The sequence below is a fragment of the Eumetopias jubatus genome, unplaced genomic scaffold, assembly GCF_037043125.1.
Source record: "Eumetopias jubatus isolate StellerSeaLion01/CBP00866 unplaced genomic scaffold, mEumJub1_p1.0 scaffold_13, whole genome shotgun sequence".
Lineage (NCBI taxonomy): Eukaryota > Metazoa > Chordata > Mammalia > Carnivora > Otariidae > Eumetopias > Eumetopias jubatus.
In genome coordinates, this window is record NW_028274819.1 from 16,653,658 (window position 1) to 16,680,399 (window position 26,742).

The 26,742-nt window shown below is 54.1% G+C and overlaps 1 protein-coding gene across 1 annotated transcript in view; it reads right to left on the reverse strand.

Annotated features, from left to right (window-relative positions):
* Nucleotides 1-8,304: 8,304 nt before the first annotated feature.
* Nucleotides 8,305-26,742, reverse strand: part of CREB3L1 (cAMP responsive element binding protein 3 like 1) — a 34,201-nt gene continuing 15,763 nt past the window's right edge. Inside the window, exons 2-12 of the mRNA XM_088017455.1 lie at nucleotides 23,374-23,602; nucleotides 20,822-21,006; nucleotides 17,641-17,719; nucleotides 15,634-15,791; nucleotides 14,810-14,959; nucleotides 14,624-14,682; nucleotides 14,354-14,422; nucleotides 12,557-12,656; nucleotides 11,275-11,401; nucleotides 8,724-8,991; nucleotides 8,305-8,535 (exon numbers count right to left, since the gene is read on the reverse strand). Coding sequence (XP_087873581.1) covers nucleotides 8,499-8,535; nucleotides 8,724-8,991; nucleotides 11,275-11,401; nucleotides 12,557-12,656; nucleotides 14,354-14,422; nucleotides 14,624-14,682; nucleotides 14,810-14,959; nucleotides 15,634-15,791; nucleotides 17,641-17,719; nucleotides 20,822-21,006; nucleotides 23,374-23,602 — 1,461 coding nt within the window. The 3' untranslated portion in view covers nucleotides 8,305-8,498. The remainder of the gene's footprint in view (nucleotides 8,536-8,723; nucleotides 8,992-11,274; nucleotides 11,402-12,556; nucleotides 12,657-14,353; nucleotides 14,423-14,623; nucleotides 14,683-14,809; nucleotides 14,960-15,633; nucleotides 15,792-17,640; nucleotides 17,720-20,821; nucleotides 21,007-23,373; nucleotides 23,603-26,742) is intronic.

Below are 26,742 nucleotides of genomic sequence, written 5' to 3' on the forward strand. Positions count from 1 at the left end.
AAAATGCAGTCTCCCTTCCTCCTGGGCCTGGGGACGCGAGGCGGGGAGGGAGGGAGGGGAGCCCCCGGGCCCGCGCGTCCCTCCCGACGCCGGGGCTCAGACGACGGAGGCGCGAATTGCCCGGCGACGCGCCTGGGGAAGGCTGGCGGGGATCCTCCCGCGCCCCGGGGGTCCTTGGTGGGTGTCGGGGTGCTGCGTCGTGCGCGCCGGGGCGCTCCCCGGACGGCTGGAGCCGGAGCCCGAGCCGAGCCGGAGCCCGGGCGGGCGGCGAGCGAGCTCCTGCAGCCACCACCACTGCCGCGCACCAGAGTGTCACCTTAGAGACACCCGCCAGCCCGCGGGGTCCGGGGGGAGAGGGGGGGAGGGCGCCGCCCCGCCCAGCCAGCCGGCTCCGGGCACGGAAGGAGCGATCCCGGCCCAGCCGGCGGCGGGCACGAACCCTGCCCCGGGCCGAGGCCGGGGGTGTGGGGCGCCCGCCAGAGCCCACCCCTGCACCACCTTCCCCGCACCCCGCTTCTCGGCAGCTGCCAATCACCGCCCCGCCCGTCAATCAGCTGCTGTGAGGCACCCCCCCTCCCGCCCCCCCGCAGCCATCGTCCCGCGCTTTCCGGCGCCGGCATTCGCCGTTGCCGCGGGCAGGTGGTTGGGGGGGGGGGGTCGGGGGCGGTGACAGGAGCTGGCTTTAACCCTGTCGGCGCCACGGGAATTTAGAGACCCAATTAGATTTGGGGAAGGGCACGGTAAAGGGAAAATGCTCTGGGATGCATTAAATTCGGGGATGGGCCTGATTGCCGGTAACACAATCTCTAGGCCTAGAGCTCTTCCGGGAGAGGGACCCCCAGCTGGGGGTGGGGGTGGGATGCGGAGCTCCTGACCCTGAAGCCCAGAGGCCTCAAGGCCCAGCTAGCTGCCTCCTATGACCTTACCCCCCTGAGGCTCTTGGGCCAGGGTCTTCCAGAAGATTGAATCATCCTCCTGGGTCAGTTGAAGCTGATGGGAAAGGAGGGAGCCAATTCAGAAAGGAAGGACTAGAGGTCTCCTTGGAGTCCATTTGGGACTCCCCCTCTACTTCCCCCTCCAAACACCGTGGTTCCCCCTTGCATCCTCTCCTCTTGTCCTTGGGATGTTCATCATCTGACCCTCACATCCGGATGATGATGAGACCCTGGTTAACTTCTCAGATCTAACACCTCCTATTCACTGTCCCAGACTCATCTTTTTGAAGCCGGCCTTTGACCATAGCACTTACTTTCCCCCTCTGTGGAATTTAAGGTCTCCCTTTGCCTATAGGTTAGCATGGCATTCAAGGCCTGCCTCTATCTTCCCACATCCTATGCTCCCTTTCCATCTATTTCCTTCCACTCATCTGCGCTCCTTATTCTGGGAATAGGCATCAGGCCTGTACAGCATTGTTCATCTGCAATCTCCTCCTGTTAATGTATTTTCAAATTCTGGGGCTCCACTCAAATGCCCACTCTTCCAGGAAGTCTCCCTGGATTGCTCCAGCTGAAAGACATGCTCCTTCCTCCCAGACCCCATTGCCGTCTGCACCAGGTGTCTAGTCTGTGTCCATTCTGGTCTGTGGCTTATCTTTTGCCACTGACTGTGAGCCCAGGGAGGTGGGAAGGAACAGACACGCAGAGGTAGAGAATGGGTTACAAAGGGGGAGAGCTACTTGGAGTTCCTCCAGCTTTCAGCGGCCCTACAGTGGCCGTCCTCCTCTGGGCCTTTGTGCAGGTTGTTCCCGTTGCCTGGGGTGTGTCCTCTTCTCTAAAATCCTGTCTATTAGTCAAGGCCATTCTCAAGTGCCACCTCCCCCATGAACCCCTCCCTGATACTCTGTTATAGATGCCATCTCCCTCCTTCAGCCCTATAACTATTTCCTGGGCCTCTGGCAGGGCCCTCCCCTTCACACTCAAACAATAACTAACATCTCATTTGATTCTCACCACAACCCTGGGTGGTAGATATTATCACTTCCTCCATGTTACAGATGAGGACACTGAGATGTCATTCGAATGATTCAAGCAAATAAATCACTTATTTAATGAATAAAACCCCCAAAGGGCAGGGCCTGGCTTGCCTCAGCTCTGCCTCCCACCTCTCTCTTAGTCCAGCCCTCCCATGTTGGATGAATGGAATAAATGGAATTACATTTAAACTTCTTGGCCACAGGGAGCTTCCTCCCAGAATCCAAGTTCTAAAGAAGCCCGCTGTTGGAGGGGGTGGGGCAGGGTACTTGGGATCCGCCCCTCCCCACCTTCCAGGTTGCCCTTGGGATTGCTAATTTTCCAAGCAGCCTGGCCCAAGGTAACCTCCTATACCATGAATTATGGTAGTTCTGGCTGGATTTGACATTCCCTCACCAGCTGCCTAGAGGCTGGGTTTCCAGGTTGGTTTTTGCTTCAGCTCTTTCCTGCCAAGCTCTCCCCACTCAATCCTTTTTAAACTGAAGCATCTCCCCTCTGTCCTCACACCTCCCCCACTTAGGACCAGCTGTGGACTGTGTTACCGGTGAACTGCGGCGCTGCTCACTTCCCAAGAATTCAAGGGAAAAATGAAGGCCCTCTCCCCTGACCAGTCTGGCTACCTTCTGCAGCCTCTCCCAGCTACGGCTGGTGGCTCTGATCATCTCCAGCCCACTGCCTCTGTGCTCAGAAATTCATAGCTAATGCCTTTTAGAGTGTTTACTGCATAGCTGACCTTGGGCTGAGAGCTTCGTGTGCAAGCTTTCACTTACCCCTCACAGCACCTTTCTGAGGGTGGGAACTATTTCACAGATGAGGGCACTGAAGCTCTGAGAGCTAGGTGCCTTGCCAAGGTCACCCACTGAAGTGCAGTGCAGACATCAGCACCTCCGCCCTTAACTGCCACTCTGACAACGAAGCAATTAAGCCTCCTTCGGAGGTGAATTCCCAGCCTAGCTTCCCCGGTGACCCCAGGAGCACCTGTTACCTACACCCCAATTTGGCCAGATGGCTCCTGGGACCATCCAGCCCTCTGGCTTACTCCAGCTCCAGGCATTGCCCATGGTTGTTCTCTCTGCTTCTAGAGCTTTGGTTTCCAGGTGTAACAAAGGGTCTGTTGTAGCAGTCTGCACAGGATGACTGGTACCAGGACAGCCATCAGATGTGTGTGTGTGTGTGTGTGTGTGTGTGTGTGTGTGTGTGGCAAAGCTGGCTGCCAGTGGAGTGTGGGGACTGCAGCTCCATCTCCAGGGACACGTGGGGGATGCACCACCCCCTTAGGGGTGGTTATGCATGGTCCCCGAGGAGGTGGTATGTCAACAGGTGGCTTGTGCAAGGGGATGAACCCTGCATCCTTACAGAGGCAAGAAAGGCTGTCTTGGGTGGACAGGCATAGGGTGGTGATAGCAGATGACCTCACTTAGAACAGCTCGCTAAGCCCTGAGCTCTCGGAGTTAGTTGCTCTAGGAAGCCCTGATGTCCTTGGATTCTTTTTTAAAAAATATTTTATTTATTTGATAGAGAGAGAGAGAGAGAGGGAGAGAGCGTGAGCATGGGTGCATATGCACAAGTAGGGGGAGTGGCAGAGGGAGAGGGAGAAACAGACTCCCCGTTGAGTAGGGAGCCCTACGATCCCAGGACTCTGGGATCATGACCTGAGCAGAAGTAGACGCTTAATGGACTGAGGCACCCAGGCACCCCTCCCGCCTCTAAAAAATAAGATTTATTTATTTATTTGGGGGGGAGGGGCAGAGGGAGAGCTAGAGAGAAACACAAGCATACTCCACGGAGAGCGTGGAGCCTGTTGGGGGGCCTGGATCTCACAACCCTGAAATCAGACCTGAGTTGAAACCAAGAGTCGGACGCCCAACCAACTGCGCCACCCAGGCACCCCTAGATGTCAAGCCCTTTGGCATCAGGAGCTGGGTCTTGTTTGTGTTCCAATGTTAGCATGGTGCCATGCAATAAGGGATATCCCGTAAATATTTGTTAAACGAATGAATGAATAAATGACGAGGGGTCCCACCAAAAGTCAGCTTGGTCTCCCATTCCTCTGAGCGGTTATTGCAAACTTTCCCCTTCCCCACCCCCCCCATTCAACTCCCAAGCCACCCTCTCCATTGCCCCATCCCCCAACGCACAGTCATGGGGGGCTGCCTCAGTTTCCTATCTCCCCACATTCTGTGCCCCCAGAATGCCCTCCCCACAGAATGCCTGGGCTTCTCTGGTCAGGAGTGGATCTCTCCATCCGATCCGTGGATCCTTGCCCCACCCGCCTCATTCATTCTTTTCCCTCTCTGTGGGATCTTTGTCTTCTAGAAATAACCATCATCAACTCTCTCCCATCCAAAAGAATTACTATATTGTACACTTGAAACTAAAATTGTACTGTATGTTAACTAACTGGAATTTATTTTATTTTATTTTATTTTTAAAGATTTTATTTATTTGGGAGAGAGAGAGCACATGAGAGGGGGGAGGGTTAGAGGGAGAAGCAGACTCCCCGCTGAGCAGGGAGCCCGATGCGGGACTCGATCCCGGCACTCCAGGATCATGACCTGAGCCGAAGGCAGTCACTTAACCAACTGAGCCACCCAGGCGCCCTTAACTAACTGGAATTGAAATAAAAACTTAAAAAAAAAAAAGAGCCCCCAAATTGCTCTTGATCTCACCTACCTCTGCCCTCTAGGTACCACCCTCTGTTCCTTCCTAGCGGATCTCCTTGAAAAAAATCACTGTATCCCCAGGTCCCCCTGGCCTCCTTCCCGTCCGTCCCCCCGATCTCATTTCCACCTCACCTCTCCCCAACACACGTCTGACCAAGGTCACCGGTGACCGCCTCATTGTCCAAGCGAGCAGACACTTTGTCTTCCTCTCATCTTTCCCAGCTCTCAGATGCCATCTGACACCACTGAGCTCCACTCCTGGAGGATTTCCTCTGTTGGTTTCTGGGCCACTCTCTTCTCCTGTTTTCTTTTCCCCCTCTCCAATCGTTCCTTCTCAGCCTCCTTATTCACTCCTCACCCTCTACTGTCTCTTAATGTCCATATTCCTGAAGTTCTGCCCTCATCTCTCTTCCCTTTATGTAGACTCAAGACTTTAACAGACCACCCGGATGTGGACAATGTCCTCATTTCCAACTGGGATCCCTTTCTCCCAAGCCCTAGACTTCCATGTTAACAGGAACATTCTACAGGCAACTCAACTTCGAGATGGGCTCAGATGAATTCTTTTTCTCTCGAAACCTGCTCTTCCTCCTGTATTCCCTGTCTTGGCCAATGAGCCCATCATCCACCGTGGCCTCCATGTCAGACATGTCAATGTCATCCCAGGCTCTCCCCTCACTCCTGCACCCCACAGCTAATTTGATGTCAAAGCTGTTGCCAATTCTAATTATCTCTGGAATCTGTCTCATCCTTGTATACCCCCTGCAGAGCTCTGGGACAGGCAAATCTGATGATCTCACTCTCTGGCTTAAAAATATTCAGTAGCTCCCCATCACCTTCAGAATGAAATGTTCTTGGTTTAGATCCCCGAAAGGGCCAGGACTGAGGTGAGGCTAGCTGAGCACCTGGGTGTACAGTTTAAGGAGGGGCTCATTCTCAGGCTTGTTTGCACAAGCACCTCTATGCATGTGGCTCCCTAACCATCCGCTTGCCTCACTTCAGTCCTGGCCCCGTTTCTCATGGCTCCGTGCCTTTGCCCTTGGCCATTCTCTCCACCCCCAACACCCTTACCCCTCTCTACCTTACCAACTCCTACCCATCCTTTAAGACTCTGTTCAAGGGCCACCTCCTCTGAGTTGCCCTCCCTGACCCACCCAGTCTGAAATCCATGCCACTCTTCTGTTCCCCCCTCCATCACACCAGCCCTGATGGCTGGTTTACTCCCCAGCCTCCACCACCAGCCTAGCGCTTGAGGACAGTTTGTTGGGTGACTAACAGAGGGAACGGATGCATCTCAGGAAAGACTTCTGCTGAAAGTTATTGTTAATGATGCTAAGAGTTTAGGGCAGAGAGCCCAGCCTTTTATGGCCTTGCTGTAGAGGCCTGTGGGTTCTAGCAGCTAAAACTGATGCCCAACAGCAGGCAGTGAAGTCCCTATCCAGTGGTCAAGATGAGGCTGTGAAGGAAGAGGGATAGAGGATGGCCCTGATAGCCAGTTCTGAGGTTCCATAATTCTTTCTGGTCTTGTCCAGCTTTTCCTCTGGTGGGCACAGCTGGTATAGGGCACCATCCCACCACCATGCCCTGCTTCTCGGTAGGAAAGTATCGTGCCTGCATGACGAAGTCCAAATGCCTTAGGAAGGCATTCAAGGCCCCTTGGAATCTGGCCCCTGATCACCATCTGGCCTCAACTCTGCATCCTTGCTCTCTACCACTGGGCTGTTCTAAACGATTTGAATTTCCTCAAAGTTTTCCTGCTCTCTCGCATCTTGGAGGCCTTTGCTCAGGCTGCTCCCCTTCTTTCTGGAATGCCCTTTTCCTCTTTTCTGCCTACTTCCAATAGTCCATGTTGCCTTCTCCAGGAAGCCCTCAAGTCTGGGTGAGGTACCCTCTTCTGTGCCATGACCTTAGCATACTGACTGATATTGCCCTTAGCACACCGATTGATATTGCTTCTGAATGCACAGCTAATCTTTCTTGGAGTCACCACGGGCCAGGCCCTGTTCTAAGCCCCTTACATAATTTATCTCATTGAATCCCCACAACCACCTCCTGCCTTCCTTGGGTGTTATGGCCTCCTTTTACAAACAAAAATGGAGGCTCAGAAAGACTTCGGTTACATAGTATCTTACTTTCCTATGCTGTGTGACAAATCACCACAAGCATGGCAGCTTAAGACGACATAAAGATGATCTCAGATTCCATGGCTCACAGTCAGCACAGCCTAGTTGGCCCTGTGGGGGGGGGGGTCTCATCTGGAGCCGAGATGAGGCATGTTAAGTTGTTGGTGGAATTCAGTGCCTTGCCACTCTGGCCCCGAGGCCCTCAGCTCCTGGAGGCCACCCCCTCCATGCAGTTCACACATGGCTGTTTGCTTCAAGGCCAGCAGGAGACTGTTTCTCTTCAGGAAAAGCCCAGTCCCTTTTTAAAATGGCTTTCACCTGATTAAGCCAGGCCCACCAAGGATCATCTCCCTGTTGAGGAACCCAAAATTGGTTGATTTGGGACCTTAATTGCACCTGCAAAATCTCTTTACTTTTGCTGTAAAAGGTCACCTAATTATGGAGTGACATCCCCTTATATTTACGGGTCTCCTGCATACCCTAGGGGAGGGGATTAAATAGGTCTGTATGGGGAATGCAGAGGGGAGGGAGAGTGGGGGGCAGGAAGCTTGGGGGCCATGTTAGAATTCTGCCTACCACACGCAGCTAGTGAGTGGCAGCCCCAGGAGTTAAACACAGCTCTTCTTACTGGGGAGCCTGCACCTTTGACCCAGCTGAGGCAGAGGACACAAGAGCTGAAATGCTGGCGGGTCTCAGGAGGACCAAACTGGGTACGGCATGGAAAGTGTCTAGCACAGTATCTGGTCCACAGCAGATGCTCGATCCTAGCAGTCTGCATCCCCAAAGGCCAAGACTGTGGCTGATACGCCTCTGTGTCTCCACAGTCAGCAGTCGGAGGAGGAGCCTTGGGGTGGGGAGATTACAGCAGAGTCCTCTGACCATCCAGTCTGAATCCTGCGCCTGGCTGGAAGAGGGAGAAATGCCCTCTCACATGAGCATGCCCTCAATGAGCCCCTGGCGGAACGTAAGATAAACTTCTCACTCCCCATCTCTCGGTCCTGGACCCCTTTCCCCCACGAAGAGTGCGCCCTCCCCCCCATGAAGGAAGGCACAAAGTCAGGAATTGATGCTGCATCTTTTTTTTTTTTTTTTTTTTTTTACTTTTGCCTTCTTAAAGCATGTGCTGAGCTGATGGAGGAAGCAGTTTGGCAATTAAAAGGGCCCAGCGGCTTGGGCTGCGGCGGGGTGGGGCCAGGTGAGGGCCAGGGAACAGCAAAGCCCGCACTAACTTCATAAAATATAAAACAAGGGAGGGGTGAAGGGAGGATGGAGACTCGTAAAATACAATATCTTAGGGGATTGGCAATAATAAAAAATAAGGTTCATTATTTACAAACAATTTCTGTTCTTGGTCTCTGTACAGTGGGGCAGGGGGAGGGGGGGGTGTGTCGGTGTGTGGATGGGTGTGTCTGTGGGGGGAGCAGGGAGGCAGTGGTCGTGTTGGTCATTATGAGAAAGGAGGGGGTTGGCCCAGTGAGTGGTTTATCTGAGAAGGACGGATGGCTGTGGGAGGGGGGGGTGAGAACAGAGTGGTCGGCCCAAGGGAACGGTCCAAATGTGGTGGGGAAAGGAGAGGCCCTGGGAAAGAGTGGGGCAAAGAAGGGCTGGGGAGAAGTAGAACCCTTTCTCCTGGGATGGGAGCCCAGGGGGCAGGGGGACAAGCTGGATCCGGGTTAGAAAGCAAGACAACCCCTCTTCTGGGTGCCGGAGGGTCCGTCCTGTGTCCTGGGTCTTGGCGCGGCCTAGGAGAGTTTGATGGTGGTATTGGGGCCCAGATCCCTGGAGAGAGAACAGAAGTCTGGGGTGAGTGTGTCCAGTGAGGATCCTTTCACCCCTCTGTGCACTGGATCAGAATGTGGGTGGGAGGGGGCCTTGGGGAGGCACGGCTGACCTGGGGACCGCCCCCCAGCCCCGCCGAGCGTGGGTGGAGCCTGGGGCCCTGGGAAGGGAAGGGGCCACCCACCTACCTCTCACGGAACCACTCCTTGGGGTGAGAGAAGTCGGGGCTGGTGCCGTTTCCACCAACGTCTTTTGGCCAGGCCTCACTCAGGTACTTGGTGGTCTCGTGGGTGCTGTCCAGGTGGTCATGCTGCAGGTGGTCCTGGGGCCGCTGCTCAGCCGGCCCCCCCGGCTTGATTTCCCAGCTGTCTGGGGGCTCCACAGGCAGCAGGGCACTGCGGCCCTCCTCCCACGAGCCTGCCGCCTCGTCATAGAACAGGAGGCTCCGGGAGGGCACTGGACAGAGAGCTCATGGTGAGCCTCCTTGCCAAGGCTCCCCGCTCCCAGCCACATTCCTGGCCCAGTAGTGAAGGACGAGGGCCCGAGTCTGAACCCCGGCTCTAACGTTGCCCACTGGTATGACCTCTGGCGAGTCAGGCCTTTGCTTTAGGCTTTCTGAGCCTCAGTTTGCTCATCCGTAAAATAGGGATACTAGGGCCAACCTCACGTAGATGTGGTTTGATGAGACCATAGGGGCAAAGTGGTTGAAACTGTGTTCAGTATGCACTCCGAGAAAGTAGTTCTTCCTAAGCAGAGGGTACCAGGGCGGGGCATCTGAGAGCTGGGTTCTAATCCCACCTCTACTACTCACTTTCTCTGAGACCTTGAATCAATCTCTTCTTCCCTTCTATTTTTTTAGAAGATTTTATTTACTTCTTTGAGAGAGTGAGAGCACTAGCGGGGGGGCGGTGCAGAGAAGCAGATTCCCCACCGAGCCGGGAGCCTGGCTGGGGGGGAGAGGGGCTAGGCAGAGGCTTAACCCCCTGAGCCACCCAGGTGCCCTCTTCCCCATTCTAGGCCCCAGTGTGCCTTTCAGGAAAATGAAGGAAAAGAAAACACGTTTGTTGGAGATCTACTCTGTGCCAGGCATTGTGCAAAGCCCTTTGACCTGCATATCAAATCACGAGCATCTCACAGAAACTCCTGGGAAGGAGATATTTTTAGCCCTGTTTCACAGAACAGGTGAGGTTCCAGCTTATCAGGTACTTTGGCCTCTGCTGGAAGCCAGAGGCAAACCCAGGGCTGCCTGGCTCCAGGATCCACCAGCACCTTCTGGGCCCTCAGGCCCTGACCCAAGAGTGTGTGTGAAAGGCACTCCCCGCCATTGAGCAATGCAGCAGCCCTGAAAGCCAGCCAGCTCCAGAAGCCACTTCCTACCACAGATACACACACACAGGGCCTGCAGCCCACTGCATTCACTCCAAGGGGCTTTGTTCATCCACACCGGCCCCACCCCCCACTTCCCTCCCTTCCCCTCCGCTGGCTTCCTCTACCTCCAAAGACCCCAGGGCCCCCCTGGCCTTGGAAAATGGATATGGGACTCTCGGCCCTCACACCCCCGTGGCCCACCTCCCTCTGCGACTGTCCTGTCTCTTCTCAGGCCACGCTTGTCCAGGGCGTGGTTTTCGCTCGCCACTTCCGCTGCCTCTTCCCCTAACCCTCCTCCTTTCAAGGCCCTGCTGGTCTAGCTCCTTCTCCCTGCCTATCTCTCCTTCTTGAATCCCACTCCTCCCCGTCTCCTCCCTCTCTGACCACCCCCCCCCCCCCGTCTGCTTCCTCTTCCTCCTCCTGCCCTGCCAGATAATTCATTCCTGGTAGACGATGAACAGTTAGGAAGTTCCTCTGTAGATCTACCTGAAATACCTTCTGCTTCTGGAAATCCATACTATTCTTTGCTGCACCTTCTACCAGTTTCTCCCCTTGCCACCTGCCTATTGTATCTTTTCTCTCCTCTGGTGAGGTCTTCAAAAAGGGAGGGGATGTGCTCACTGATTAAGCGCCTGCTGTATGTCAGGCCCTGTGCCAAGAGTGTGTGTGCCCTGTGCCATTTAGTTGTGACAACACCCATGCTCGGGGAGTGCAGAACTGTAACTTCTGTTTTTCAGATGAAGACACGACAGCTTAGGGAGCTCAAGACACGTGCCCAAGGTGACACAGCAAGGGCAATGGCAGGCATGACTGACTCTGAAGCCCCATGCTCTTAAGCACTGTCTCTTGCAGTCAGTCCCCCATGGGATGGTAACTGTCTGAGCCCACATCACCACTACCCCTCCTCTGCCCATGCTTGACATTACCGGTGGATCCTGGCACTCCTTAACACAGTGCTTCAGCCACCACTGTCTGATGGGAAAGCGTCCTTGAACCGAAACTCACATGCTATCCCAGTGCTGAAATACTAATTGTTCCTAGCAGATGCCCCGTAACCACTGGTACCATAATTCATGGGGGCTGGGGTGGGGGCGGGGAGGGTGGGAACATTCCTGCTGTCCCCTAAACCACCCCCCACCCCCGCAGGCCACTCTTGGGTGGGCTAGGATCAGGTAGCCTGCAGTGTAGTTCCAATTCCACAACTAACATTGAATAAATCATAAACCCTTTGGGGGGGGCCTCAGTTTCTCCATCTGTAAAATGAGGAGGTAGAATGAGATGTCGCCAACCCAGAACCTGGCTCCTCTCTTGTATCTGACTCATGCCCAGAAGTTGGGACCCAGGGAAGGTAGCCTGGCTCAGGGCACTCACTTTGACTGGCTGTGTAGACGCTGTCAGCGGCCATGGGGTCTTCCTTCACAGTCTGGGAACTGGAGGAGAACTCAGGGAGGCAGGGCACCAGGGAGCCCAGCACCAGAACGAAGCACAGGGCTGCCACCTGGTAGTGGAGAGAGTGGTGGTCAGAGCAGGTTGTGGGGGTGCAACCCTGGCCATCCCCGATTCTTCTCCCCCCCAGCCAGTAAGTATAAAAAGCTCAATATTTTTCCAAGAAAGCAGCACCCAGAGCCAGCCACCCCCTAGATGTGCAGTGTTCCACCCTTTTCGGAGAAGGTGGAGGAGGCTGCTCAGGCCATGTCAGCCCTTGGTAGGGGGCCACCACAGGCAGTGTTAGAAAAAGAGGGAAGTGGTCAACACGGTTATCACCTATAAGGTGGGGGAATCAGGATAGTGAGAAAGGAGTACTTGGGTGTCGGGGCGGGGGGGACAAGGGAGCGGACAGATCATCACACCAGATTCTCAGCAGGAGAAGCTAAGAGTCACACGGCCCGAACTAAGCCCGCCCCACATCGTGCCTGCCACCTGAGAGCATGAGGATCTCGGAGGGCCTGGGGAGCGATCAGCCAAGAGGCAGCAGGCTGCACATTTCCAGGACAGCATGGAAGAGGGGTTTGCAGATGTCTGAACCACACCCTGCACGGTTTTTTTTTTTTTTTTTAAAGATTTTATTTATTTATCAGAGAGAGGCACAGTGAGAGAGGGAACACAAGCAGGGGGAGTGGGAGAGGGAGAAGCAGGCTTCCCGCGGAGCAGGGAGCCCAATGTGGGGCTCAATCCCAGGACCCTGGGATATGATCTGAGCTGAAGGCAGACGCTAAACAACTGGGCCACCCAGGCACCCCCACCCTGCACATTCTTTTGGGCTTCTAGAGATTTGCTTAGCCTTCTCCTCGCTATTCATTCCATGAAGAAAGAACCAAGTGCCTCCCAACCTTGTGTCTCCCTAAGCCCTTTCCCCCCGCCCAGGGTACGGAAGCTGCCTCCTCAAGGGACTTGCCCTGCTCTCCCCTAGCTGGGTTCACGTGAGTCACTACACATCCACCTTGTGTTAGAACTGGTCAGGGAAGGTCATGTTCTGGAAGGCTCCATGGGCTTGGTGAAAGAGGCTGGGGTCTTCAGGAGCCAGCTCACCAGGCACTAGGATGCCGTGCCCTGGTGATGTTGCCAATCATCAAAGCTCTGCCTGCCTTCCTAGAAAGCCAGCCTGGGGAAGACTTGTCCTCATGTGGCCCTGTGGTGAGGGAATAGCACCTACCATGAGGCAGGTCCCAGTCTGGGTGGCGGCCATCTTGTAAGGTCTTGAGATCTTGTTGGTGACCAGAGTCTGAAGTTTCTGCAGCTGCTGGAGCAGGGTCCTGAGGAGGGCACAGTGGTCACTTGGCAGCCTCTGCCCCAGCAGGCATCTCTGCCTCCTGGAGCTCTCCCAGGGAGCACCTGGGCTGGCTCCACACTTGGCTTCCACACCAGGTGCCCGTTTCAGTCAAGACAGAAAATGTCACCTCCCGCTTGGCTCCTTTGTGGTGTGGCTTGGGGAACCTGGGGCCTGTCTCATGATGAAGAGCTGGGTCACCCTATGGGAGCTCAGGGGTGCCCTGTGATGCTCCTGGCCAAAGCGGGGTGGGGAGGAAGGTCTGCCCCACCTGGGCTGAGGTCACCTTTTTCTTCACCTACGCCAGCCACAGCTACATTGACCTTCCTTCCTTTGCACCCCACGATTCCCGGAGCTGATAAGAAGCTCCCACCCAACGACGTGAAGTCCTCCGGGCACACACAGGGTCTACTCAGCCGCCGCTTGGCCAACAACAGTTTAACTGTCTCTTTCCTCCACCTAGCCGGGCACTGGGGTTGCAGTTACCAGAATGTACAGCAGGTGGCGAAATAGCTCCAAGGGCCTGGCCCTATTTTGGGCCAGAGAGGAATCTGGGCCAGAGGTACAGGGGTGAGGAGTGCGGCCCCGCCCCCCTTCCCTGAGTGGGCGGCATTCTCCAGGTCAATCTGGGGAGTGGCTGGATCCTGCTGGAGAAGCTGGGGGAGAAGGAAGGAAAGAAGGAAAAAGCCTTCTGTTGAGCACCTGCTTCATACCAGCTGTTGTCTCTTGTCATTTTCATTTACCCCAGCAAATAATTATTAGAGACCTACTGGGGGCTCATGGCTAGGCACTATCAAGAATTCAGAACAACCATAAAAAAAAAAAAAAAAGGAGAAGAAAAGCTAACATGAATTGAGCATTCTTAAATGCCAAGCACAGTGCTGGGCCCTTTACCGGCGCCGTCTCATCGAATCTTCACAAGAATCCTGTGAGATAGAGCTTCTATCATCCCCATTTAGACAAAGCAACTGGGGACCAGAGAGGTTTAACAGTTTTCCCAGAATCACAAAAATGGCAGAGTGGGATTAAGAAACCCAGGCTGTGACTTTAGGTAGCTGCGACCTGTGCTGGCCCCATACTGAGTTTTCGCAAAGGGAATTGTGCATTCGAATCACTGAAGGATCACGTTGAAATGCAGATTCTGATTCTGTAAGTCGGGGTAGAGTCCCGAGATCCTGCAGTTCTTACAAGCCCCCAGGTGGTGCTGATGCTGTTTGCTGGTGAGAAGAGCTCTGAGTTGCAAGCACCCACCCACCCCAGCGGTTCTAACTTTAGGGTACGTCAAAATCACCTGGAGGGCTTATTAAAACACAGATTGCTGAGCCCTCCCCGGGGAATTCCTGATTCAGCAGGCCAGGCTTGAGGTCTGAAAATCAGCATTTCCAAAACTTCCCAGGGGCGGCTGCTGCTGGTCTGGGGAATTCTGCTTTGAAAGCCACTGCCCTACACCAACTCACTTACGCGGCTCAGCTGCCCTGTCAGGTGTTTAGAGCTATGTGCGGGTGAAGAAGGATGGGAAGCCAGGGGTCCCAGGCTGCAGGGTTCTTGTTTCTGGGGTTCCTGCCATCCTGAACCCAGTCACCTCTCCTGCCTCCTGCCTCCCAGAGCTATGCCAGAGCCGGGCCCTGGCTGCAGGAGGGCAGGGGGCAGGGGGCCGGGGAGGATGCAGGTGGCACCACCCACCTGTTGGCATTCTCCAGGGTCTCTACCTTCTTCCACAGTTCGTTGTTCTCTGATGTAAATGTCTCCACCCTGAGGGGGCCAAGCAGACACAGGCTCAGGGCCAGGCCCCGGACTCACTGCTGCCCTCTCTGCCCTGTCCACCGCTCCCTGAGGCATCCCAGGCCCCGAGCCCTGGGCCCCCTGCTCCGGTGCCCTTTGAGAGAGCCCTGGGGACAGCGGGGCAGGTGGGGGAGTGGGGCCCAGTCCCGCCGCCCTGCCCAGGATGCTTACTTCTTTTCTAGACATTCCACGTACTCCTTCTTCTTACGGCGGCTCTCCTGGGCCGAGATCTAGAGGGGGAGGCCCCAGAAAAGGGGTTACCACAGCCACATAACCATTTCCGGGGGGCCCTCAATTTTAGGGCTGGTGTCACCGGGGGAGTCCTAGGGCAGGGCCAGGGTCCAGCTCACGCTTTACCTTATTCTTGATTTTTCTCCGGACCCTCTTTAAGGCCTTTTCTTCGGCTTTGGTGAGGGGGAGTTTCGTGGGGATGGGGTAGCCCTCAGCAATCAGGGTGCGTTTCTCCTCCTCTGTCAGGAGCAGTGGCCCTGATGTCCCCTGTAATTTCTGTGGGAGGTAGGACATGATGGTTAGGAACCAGACAGCTTGGGTTCAAATTCAAGCTCTGCCATTGACTCTTTGTGTGACTGGGGGAAGGCACTCGACTCTCCTAGCCTCGGTTTCCTAATTTGAAAAAGGGTGGATCTGAATGAAATCCACTAACATGTATTAACAGTGCTGGGAGCCCAGCATGTTAGGCACTCAGTATATTATTGCAGGGTCGGGGTGGGGGGTCCCCTAGATCCCATTCTGGAATCCACAGCCTCAAAGCTTACTTGTCCAGAGCCCCTAAACAGCAACCCCCTCAGACCCCTACAGTCTTCACTTGGGAGGCTCCACACAGGACTCAGCTCCATGTTTCCCAGGTGATTTGGGGCCTCCTGAGTCTGTCCCCAAGCAGTGCTCCTTGGAGCCAGCCTGGGCCATCCCCTGGAGGTCAGGAATGTCAAGTTCTAGTCCTGGTTCTGCAACAGTGGGGGTGTGACAAGCCTCTTGGACCTCTCTACCTGTTCCCTCTTTACCCCAGAACAGGATTAAGAGATTCTCACTCCCATCTGCTCTGAATGCTGATGGGGATGGGGATCAGGCTTGGGGCTCCCAGACCCTTCCTCGCTGGTCATGTGTAGGGTGGACTAACTCAATCCCTTGCCTCTAGGCTCAGCCCATCCCCAGCTGCTTACGTGAGGGGCGGTGAGAAGGGGGGAGGTGGAGATGGCCGTGGAGGAGCGGGCCATGGGCCGGACAGGGCTGGAGGGGGGCAGAGAGCGGGGACTCTGGGAGCCGTCACTGTCGCTGCCGTGGCTGCTGGGGGGCGTCAGAGGCATCTGCACCAGGTCCTCTGGGGAGAGCGGGGGTGAGGGGGAATCCAGGTTAGCAGGGTTGCATCCCACCTCTGCTTGGACATCAGAGGTCAGCCAGCCCTGACACTGTGGGGGACGGAATACTGGGGCCTTGACCAGCTGTCCCATCAGCTGTCCCATCCCCTCTGCCATGTCAGAAAGATGAGCTGACATCCCAGAAGTTCATTTCTGAATGCCATCCCATCTCCAGTGCCACAGAGGTCTGGCTCCTCGGTGTGGCTGTCATGGAGGCTGGATTCTCAAAGTCCCTCCCCCATCCCTGACTTCACAGGGTCCAGGCCCTTGGAGCCTCCACTGGTAACCCCAGAGGTGACTGGAGTTTGCCCACAGCCACACCCACGGGATTGGGCCAGGCAAGCAACAGGCTCTGTCACTTCCTTGGTCCCACTGCCAAACATCTAGCCCAAGCAATCCCAGGGTTTCCACTTCCAGCTTGAGTGTGACAGGACAGCAGGCTTTCAGCAGACCAGCCAGGAGCCCTGCGGTCCCCAGCCTCCCCCTCCCCGCTGCTGCTCTGTGGCTGCAGCATCAGGAAGACTGGCACACTGCAGGTGGTCAGGGAAAAACCTGGGCAGAGCCACGAGGACCAAGAGCCCAGCTGCAGGGAGAGCTCCCAGGACAGCACAGAATGCCCGGATCATTGCAGAGCGGGCTGAGGCTCCGGAGGAACAGCTGCATCCTTCCGGATTCTGCCCCAAACTGCCCCCTGCATGAGTCCTCTCTCCCTCCCTGCACTTTGATTTGCCTCTTAAGGGTGCCATAAGGTGAAGAGCCTGGAATGTGGAGTCAGGGAGCCTGAGTTCAAGTTCTGCTGTCACCCGCCCCAAGTGTGTGACCTACAGTCATATTTATTAACCCCTCCCAGCCTCACTTCCCTGTCGAAAGGGAGTGAACTGACTGCAGGGAGCCTTGAGGACGCAATGAGCTCATGTATGTGAAGATGCTTTACGGATTGAAGGGCACTCTACAGGATGATGTGTTTTCACAATGGCCCCTTTCTACCTTCTATGAATCTTCTCTCCGAGGGAGTGAACAGCATGAGGGTGAAGCCTGGGTCTTACTCATCTTTCCAAACTTTGTGCTACTCAGCCCAGGGCCTGATACATAGTAGATGCTTAATGAATGTTTGATGAATTAATGAGGTAGGGTTGGAAAGATTCAGTTAGCTTATTCTCCTTCTGGCCAATCCAAGAAGCTTCCTCTGTGTTCCCTTCCCCCCGCCCCATCAGATCTGGGGATGTGCCTCCAAGGCCTCCTGGGGAATCTGCCTTCTTTAACCCATATGGCTGCTATGAAACTGGCCCTCACTACTCTGTGATCTACTTGGGCACAGGACTCTCTTCTCCCTCTGCTTTCCCAGACACGCCCAATGAACACTCATTGGATGGATGGATGGGTGGATGGGTGGATGGGTGGGTGGACTGATGGGTGGGGTGGATGGATGGATGGATGGATGGGTGGATGGGTGGATGGATGGGTGGATGGGTGGGTGGATGGATGGATGGATGGATGGATGGATGGATGGATGGGTGGATGGGTGGATGGGTGGATGGGTGGATGGGTGGATGGGTGGCTATAGAGTGGGCTTCCCTTAGTGAATGATAGGAGGGGGATTAGCAAACAGGGTGAGGGTGTCAATAACAGGGATGACAGTTGTAGACTGGGTCAAAAGGGAGCTGGATGGATGGAAAGTGTGCAGAACAGGGAGGAAAGGATATTCTGGGGTGAGATGGGGGCTGCTGAGGGAGATGGGTGGGCTGGCCCAAGGGGGTAGGGAATGCTGTCTGCCCAAGACTGGAGAGGAATAGTCCCTCTGGACACACTTACCTGGTGTCACTTTGAGGAACTGATTCACCTCCTGGGGCTCTGCTTTGATCACTGGCAGCTGAGTCATCTCTCCTGGGGCCTGAGGAAGAGACAGGTCCAGCTCCATCAGCTGCCCCTGAGGCTGTCCCCACCATGCCATTCAACCTCCTACCCTCCCTGAGGCTGGCAGTCTGCTCTGCACAATTAAGGAGGTGGCTGGACTCAGGGTTCTGGGTACAGCCCAGAGGGAGAAGAGGCAAGTACTCAGGCTCGGAGAAGCCAAGTAAGACCTAGGAGAAGAGAATAGTGGCTAAGTAGTTAGTGTAGTTTAGACCTTAAGCTTGGAGAAGGAGGGCTTCTTGTGGCCTCCAAGGCCAAGGCCATCTTTTTGATGGAGGCTGCTCTGTGCTGACTGTGAAGGCCACAGAGGCCTTGGTATGTGGGTTGCCAAGAGGAGAGAAGTAATGTCTGGCACAGTGTAGCTGTTCAGTGAATGGTAACAGTAGCACAGATGAAGAAGGCCTTAACTGGCTGGGGGATCAGGGTGAGCTCTCTAAGCAGCTGAACTTTGAAAGGAGTCCTGAGGTATAAACAGGAATGTTCCAGAGGAAGGACAGGGCGGGTGGTAAGTGAAAGGAAAAGAATTCCAAGCAGAGGGAAAAGCATCTGCAAAGGCACAGAGGCTAGAGCGCATGGCCGGATCTGGAAAGTGCAAGTATTCAGGGTGTCCAGAGTGTAGGGGTATATGTCAGGAGGGAGTGGTAGGAAACAAGACCAGAAGGCCTGGCTAGGGCGTGGGGTGGGGGTGGTGGTAGGATTCACAGAGGGTAGAAAGGGACCAGACAAAGAAGTTTGAAACAATAAGGAGTCCCTGATGGGTTGTATCACAAGGGACTGACAGACTAGATTTATGTTTTAAACAAACATGCATTCCTATTTCTTTATATTCCCACTTGCTGTCCCAGAAAGGACATCAAGAACACACATGGCCTGCTAGGGATTTACCCCAAAGATACAAGTGTAGTGATCCGAAGGGGCACCTGCATCCCAACGTTTATAGCAGCAATGTTCACCATAGCCAAACTATGGAAAGAGCCCAGATGTCCACTGACAGATGAATGGATAAAGATGTGGTATATATCTACAGTGGAATATTACTCAGCCATCAAAAATGAAATCTTGCCATTTGCAATGATACAGATGGAACTAGAGGGTATTATGCTAAGCAAAATAAGTCAATCAGAGAAAGACAATTATCATATGATTTCACTCATATGCGGAATTTAAGAAACAAAACAGAAGAGCATAGGGGAAGGGAGGGAAAAACAAAACAAGAGGAAATCAGAGAGCGAGACAAACCATAAGAGACTATTAACCATAGGAAACAAACTGCGGGTTACTGGGGGGGGTGGGGTGACCGGGTGATGGGCATTAAGGAGGGCATGTGATGTAATTAGCACTGGGTGTTATATGCAACTGATGAATCACTGAACACTACCTCTGAAACTAATACTACATTATATGTTAATTAATTGAATAATAAAAAAAAGTACATGCATGGCTTCCTACACGATTATCAACATGCATCTAAGTGGTGTTCTCTTTGTGGAAGGCACTGTGTTGTTGGGTGCTGGATTTCAGGACCAAGTCTCCCCTTTGGGTCCACAGCCAGCAGAGAGAGGCCATGATATTGTGGTTGGGACAAAGAATCTCCAATGTAGGCAGATAAGTAAGAATCACAGAAGGTTCAAGTTGGCAGGGACCTTGGAGATTCTCTGGTCTACATCCCAGCTCAGCCCTCAAGTGACAGGGAAGGCACTGTGATGGGGAAGGGTGGGTCACCCAGCCCATTACCGACAATGCCAACTTCTGGTTCCTGTGCCTTCCACAAGGGCATCGTGACCTCCCTAGAGTGGGAAGTGTGGGCTTCCGGGTCTTGTAGGCCAAGTTTGGAATGCAGTTCATTATTTCTACGTGTGAGATTTTTTGTTTTGTTTTGTTTTGTTTTAGAGAGGGGGAGAGAGGTGGGGGAGGGGCAGAGAGAGGGAGAAGAGAATCTTAAGCAGGCTTGATCTCACAACCCCGAGATCATGACCTGAGCCGAAACCGACAGTTGGATGCTAAACCAACTGAGCCACCCAGGCACCCTGCAGCTCATTATTTCTGACGGTGTGATTCTGGGCAAGTCGCTTAGCTCCTTGAGCCTCAGTTTCCCTCTCTGAGGCATGTGCCCAACCTCCCAGGACTCTGGCGGTTGCTGCTGCCGCTGCACCTTCCCCTCCTGCTTTGGCAAGTCCTGAGGAGTTGCTGAGTCAGTCTTGGAGATGGTCACAAAAGATCTTCCACCTTTACAGCTGACCCTTGGTCCTCTGGGTCAGTGCAGGGGTGGGGAGGAGCTCATCTTGGCCTTTGGCCACATGCACTTTGATCAGGTGAGACGTGTGGCCAGCAGGGGGCAGAGCCAGTCAAACCCCGAATCTAGGGATTTTTAAGACAACCCTTATATTGTAGACTCAGGGCTTGAAGCCCCTTAGAGGCAGTTCATGCTCCCATTTTACAGATAAGAAGCTGAGGAAGAAAGAGAAGGTAACACGCCCAGAGCACAAATGAGAGCTAAGCTGGGACGCAGGCAGGGCCCGGAGTCTGGGCCTCACATTCCCAGGAGGCTCTTCAGATGTCGACCTTGGATCTGGAGTTGAATGCTATTATCTATGTATCATGGGGGGTGATGGGGGGCTGACCTGAGCATACGAGGTAAAAAATACTGATCTCACGAACATATACAATTGAAATATTGACAACGGTTGTATTCTCGTTTTGGTCATTCTTTTAAAAAATCCTGGCGCTTTGAGACAGCTATCTGACCTGCGCTCTCTCCATCTCTGAGACCCTGGACCGGGCCCCTGATGCCCAGCTCTGCCAGGGTTCCTATCAGCTTCCTTCGGCACTCGGTGAGGGGCCCAGCTTACTCCAAGGGTGCTATGGATTGTTCCCATTCTAGGACGGTGAAGGGGCAGCCCAAGGGGTAGGCAGAGGCCTCGTCCAGAAGTTCTGACCCTCAGCCCCCAGGGTCACATTGTTCCCAGTCCACACAGCGCTGGGCTACACAGGGCTTTGGAGGCCTCTTCCCACAGAGACATTCCCCCCCCCCACCCCCGCCGGCCTCCCTCCCTCAGCCCCTGGGAACAATCCCCAGGCTCACCTGGTGGGGGACGGGCAGCCTGGACAGGGGGCTGAGGCCCAGCAGTGGGGTGGTGGCCATGGCGGCAGCGGCGGCCATGGCCGAGGAGGCGGCCAGAGGGTCCACGGGCAGCTCCAGGCTCTGCTCCTGCTTCACCATGACGGAGCACAGTTTGTGTCCCAGCACCCATGCTCCATGTTCCACGTCTGGGGAAGGGGGCAGGACCAGGCTCAGGGGACTCCCCGAGCAGAGAGCTCTGCCGCCCTCCTCCCCCCTGGGACCTGCTCTAGACCCGGCTGAGGAGAGATGCTAGGGTACAGGCAGGCAAGGGCACAGAGGGGCACTGGTGAGGCAGGCTGGAGCCAGAAGAGGTGGGGCATCTTCTTTACTCTGCAGCTCACAGAGCAGGTGTGGACAACAGATCTGGACCCCTCCTGACTGGCTGTGTGACCTTAGGTAAGTTGCTTAACCTCTCTGAGCCTTAGCTTCTTCATCTGTAAAAGTGCTTGACAAGAAGTAAATGCTCAATAAATGCTAGCTATTGTTAACACAATGACCGCTATTCAGTGAACATTTGCTGAGCACAGTGCTAGGCAGTGGGGGACCTGGTGAGAGTCGCAAGCAGTTTTAGTGCCGCTGAAATGCAGAGGGAGGGGGAAGGTGGGCCCAGAGAGGCCAGCAGGGGTAGTGTGGCCTTGGAGACTGGGCTCACAGCTGCGACTCTGTCCTAAAGGTAATGGGGGAAGCACTGAAGGGTTTTAAGCACGCTCAGATTTGTAATGTCGAAAAAAATCATGTTGTGTGCGTGTGGAGACAGGCCTGACTGCAGGCAAGGTGGAGGCAGGGAGACTCGCAGGAGGCTGGTGACAGTCCACCAAGAGAAGATGAAGTCTGAGCAAAGGAAGTGACAGTGGGGATGGAGAGGAAGGGACATACTGGAGACAAATTCAGAAGGGAGAATCCACAGGACCTGGTGATGGGGTGGGGGTGTGTGTGTGTGAGGAGGTGGGGGTGGGAAGGGCATGTGGGTCGTGAGGTGTGATGTTCAGGTTTCCCAGGGCAGTGTCCACTTCCTGCCTTCTTAGTGAGGCTCCTGGCCTCACCTGGGCCACAGGGCTGGCAAGCATCACCCCTTTTCCTGATGGGTGCCTACAGTCCTGCACCCCAAGTCAGCCCTGCAAGCCCCAGGCAGTGGTGAGGTGAGGCGGGGGTCTGGGGAGCCAATATGCAAGGGAAGGGCCAGGGCGCTCTGGCCTTTGGGGCCAGCTGTGGGTAGAGAGAGGGGGTCAGTGGTGCCTGGTCCCACCTCAGAGATGAGGCCCCACCCTGCTGGGAGCCTGAGCGCCCCAGCTCTGGGCCACAGGCTGCCCCAGGGCTCCAGGAACATCCACAATCTTCCCAAATTACAGGGCCAGCTGTCTGGGCTCCGGGAAGCTGCCCCTGCAAAGGGCCCACAGACAAATTGCTCTAAAAATAGACTTGGGGTGGCTGAGGAGCTGCTGGGCTGGCCCAGTGCGGGTGGATGGACAACCTACCATGGGAGGGGGTCCACCCCACATGCTGCCTGCCCTTCCCCAGGGTGAGGCCTGAGGACACGCGGATGTGACTTCCAGAAGCTTGGCTGAGAGGCCAGGGCATGCAGGGAAGCTAAGACCTCTGCAGCCCCAGCCCTGAAGCCATTTAAACCCCAGACAGTGTCCCTGCCCTCACAGGGGTGAGCAGGGTAGGGTGCAGAGTCCCAGCTCTGCCCCGGGGAATCTCAAAGACCCTCAGAAGCAGCACACAGTTGTTGAACTGAGTGAGGCTCTCAGCCCTTGCTACATATGACTTCTTTCATCCCTCCCAATAATTCTATGGGGCAGGCACTATTATTCTTCCCATTTAATAGATGAGAATATCAAGAAACTCATTCAAGATCACTGTCCTCTGAAGAGAAAAGAGGAATTAAAAATACTGTTCATTGTGCTAGCCACTAGAGTATTAACAGGACTTTTATATGCACAATGAAAATAGCCACTAATTCTTCTTATATATTATGTGCTGGGCACTGAACTGGGTACTTTATGTATAGATTTAAAAATCCTGGCCAGAATTCCTATGACACATATATTATCTTCATTTTATAATTGAGGAAATGGGCCAGGGAGATTAAGCAACTTGCTCAAGATCACACGGCAGCTAGTGGAGGTGATGCCTCAGGATGCACAGCAAAGCCTGTTTGGGTCCACACCCAGTACCCCTGCTGGCCCTCGAGGCTGGCCAATGTGGTGGTGGCAAGGGTGTGCGGTTTAGCATCAAGGCGCTTGCTTGCTCCCAAGTCCTTACCAAGCATTTTACTGTGTGTGTGACCTAAACCACTTGGCTTTCCTGAAGCCTCATTTTTCTGAGGAGGGGAAGAAGCTTTTGAGGGACCAGAGGGGGAGCACTGCAGGCTGAGATGCCCAGGGACTCTCGAGGAGTCACCCCAAACACCTCTTAAGAGGAGTGCTGCCTCCTGTCTTTTTGTTCTCTCTCATATCACACCTTCCTGGGCCTTCTGGGTCTGGGCTGTCCCTGGGTTCTTCTACCCTTACCTTGGGTGGTGTCCTCCATCTTGATGGGCACAAGGGGGCTCTGAGGCGCCGAGTCACCACTCAGGGAGTAGCTGTGCTCAGCCTGGATGCCTGGTGTGGGGGAGTCCAGTTCCATGTCCAGTAGAGGACTCTTCTCGTCCAGCACGGGGTCATCAAAGAAACTGCTGAACAGATCGTTGGAGAAGTCCTCCATGTTCTCCGCAAAGTGGTCCAGGTGCTCCGGGAAGTGCTAGGGAAGGAGGAGGGGCATGGGGGCGGTCAGCTGAACTTGGGAAGGGAGTGCAGATGCTGCTGTGGTGGGGCTCCCAGGCCTGCCACCACCGCCACTGTCACTGTAACCTCTCCATTATTCTTCCCACCATCATTAACGCCACCACCCTCCCCACTACCCATATCCCCAGCACCAACTATTATCATTTCTATCATGACCAGCACTGCTGTCCAAACCCCCACCCCCCGCGCCGCCTCTCCCCCCACCCCCCCACCCCCACCCCACTGCCATCTCCAGCCTCACTGTCATCATCCTCAAGGTGAGCTGCGGAGGGCGCAAGAGCATCCCTGGACCAGGCGACAGACTACCAGGCTCTCGTTCTGGCTCTGTGACCTTGGTTCAATCACTCAGACCTCCTGAGTCTGTTTTTCTGCCTGCCCTACTTCATGGGAAGACTAAGTAAAGAGTGTGTGTCGATGCCAGCAAGTTCACATCCCAAAGGCAATACTGGTGACTTTGGTGTCTGTTGCTCGAGTGCAAGGAGGTGGGATTATCAAGGCTTCTCCTCCCCTCATTAGCACAGTCCTCACCTGTTCTCATGCTTCCAGACTCTCCGCTTTCGAAGACGTTCTTTATGCCAAGAGATTAGGCTCTGAAGCCATGTTACTTGGGTTCAAATCCTGACCTTGATACTTTCAGCTATGACTCAGTGCTGATGAAACTGTGGGTGGTGACTCATTAATGGCTTGTGAAATCAATCTAGTAGGTCACAACCACGATTTAAGAAAAAGTAAAAAAAAAAAAAAAAATAAGGGTAGAAAATACCAGACTGCACTTCACATAGTGAAATTAAATATCTGGTGAGGTTTTCGTCCCAGTTGTGTGTGTGTGTGGACTCAGTAATGAAGTAAAATATATTTCTTAGAAACAAAAAAGTTTGAAAAATATTCGTCTCTGAGATCTTGGGAAAGTTAATTAACCTCTGTCTGCTTCATTTCCTCCTTTGTACAGTGAGGATGAAATAGTTTCTGTCAGGATTGTTATGAGGATGGCCCTGGGTACATAATACTCAACAAACATTGTGTCTTATTATTAATAAAGCCCCCAGTAGCTAGTACATAGTAGGTGCTTATTTTTTTCTCTCTGTAGAATTATAAACATGTACTGACTGAATGCATTTGCTGGTGGGTTGGAAGAGATGGTGGGAGGGGGGGTTGCTTCAGGTCCTGGAGTCCAACCTGGTGAATGGTTAATGACTGGCTTCTGGGGGATTGATTGCTTCAGGGTCGGAGCTGGTGGCCCTTTCTCGCATGGAATACTCAAAGCCTGCCCCAGTCCTGAAGGGGTGAACAGAAAAGCCCTCTGAGAACAAGCTTCAGAATATTTCACTTCCCTGTGCCTCAGTTTCCCTATCTGCAAAGGGGAAATAATAGTTCCTACTTCATAGTGTTGTCATGAAGATCAAATATTTGTTAGGTGCTTAATACTCACCTTATAGGATTATGAGGGTAAAGTGAGTGAAGTTCATATACCACTTATACATAGAACACACACACACATTAATGCATGTAGCAGAATGGTGCCTATAGTATGTAGTGAGTACTCAATGGTTGTTAGCTATTATTAGTATGAAAACTGCAGCTACTCAAAGCCAAACTCTGGGCCTGAGCTGAGTTGAGCTGAAGAATGATCAAAGAATCAAGGACAAAATAAATGCAGAAACCCATTGACTCAGGTACTCTCTTCCCCTTTCCCCAGTTTGCCAGAACTTATCACGTACCCTACATTTTTACTGTGATTTTAACCTTCCAGAGTGCTTTTATATGCACGATTTTAGTTAATCCTCATGATTACCCAATGAGATAAGGAAGTTGCATATCCGCACTTGACATATAGGGAAACTGAGGCCCAGGACAGCCAAGTACAACAGGGAAGCGTCCACAACCCCTCATTGCCCAGTCCTTCCCCAACTGCAGGCGACATTCCTCTGTTCAAGAATTGCCTGTTGACCAGGCTGAAAACTCACTGAGGCGGGATCTATATCTTGTTCCCTGGCTGGATCCCAACAGCCGGCCCATGATAACTATTGTTGCAGGGACATGGCCTTGTACCCCAGAGGGCAATGCCATCAGCATATCAATTGTTCATCAGTGCCTGGGGTGAGGCAGTACCAGGAGATACTAGTACTACTAAACACGTCTCTAAAAATAACTGTGATCCCACACTAAGGCCATTTACAGGGTACCCCCCCCAATCATCCAGCCAGCCCCAGGCAGGGCCTGGGCCAGCCCAGCTGGGGGCGCTTTGCCCCTGCTCTCTCTCTCAGGGTCTCAGAGGCCTGGTGTGGGGCCCAGTGGGAGGGTGTTGTGAGGCAGGAGGGCAGTGAGTCAGCCGCTAAGGTATTCCTCCAGCAGCTGCTTCTCAGGCGATAAGGGTTTGCCAAGCCCTTTCCTGGGGCCTGGGAGAGGAGAAATGCTTCCTCCAGTCTGGGCTGGGGTCCCTGAAGGCCTTAACTCCAGGCAGCTGAGCCAGGTCCTTCTAAGAGACCCCTTTCGGGGTGCCCACAGAAACCTGCTCAGGGAGCTCAGCTGGCCCCCTTTTGTGAGCAGCCCCCACCTGCTGGAAACGGCAGCCAAGGCCCAGCAGGATGGAGCTTCCAGAGGGTGGGAGCCAAGTGGAAGGGGAGGGCGGCCAAGGGGCAGGCAGGGTGGGGGTGGAGGACACTCAGCAAAGTCCTCTTTGCTCAGGGCTTCCTTGTGTGCTGATCGGACTCCCATTGGCAATGGTGGGCATGTCTCATCACCTCCAGGCTAACCTCCTGCTCACGGAAGCAGGCCAGAAGGGACTCCCTTCAGAGTTTTGTAGCCTGATTTCTATCTGGTGCCTGGCTTCTCAAAGCAGCTCAGTTATGGTTGGTTTATATCATCACATTAGAGACAGAAGGGAGAAAGCCCATGGTCCTCACTCTTCCTCTCACTCCATTTCCTAATGAAGAAACCAAGGTCCAGAGAGGGAAAGTGGCCAACCCAGGGTCACACAGTGAGTTGGTGATGTTGAGGGAGAGGTCCTCTGAAGCTCTGAGGCTGCACAGGAATGGGGGTCACCTTCTTGTTGTCCTCTCACTTCTTCCATGATACCCACCCGCCCCCAACCTTCGA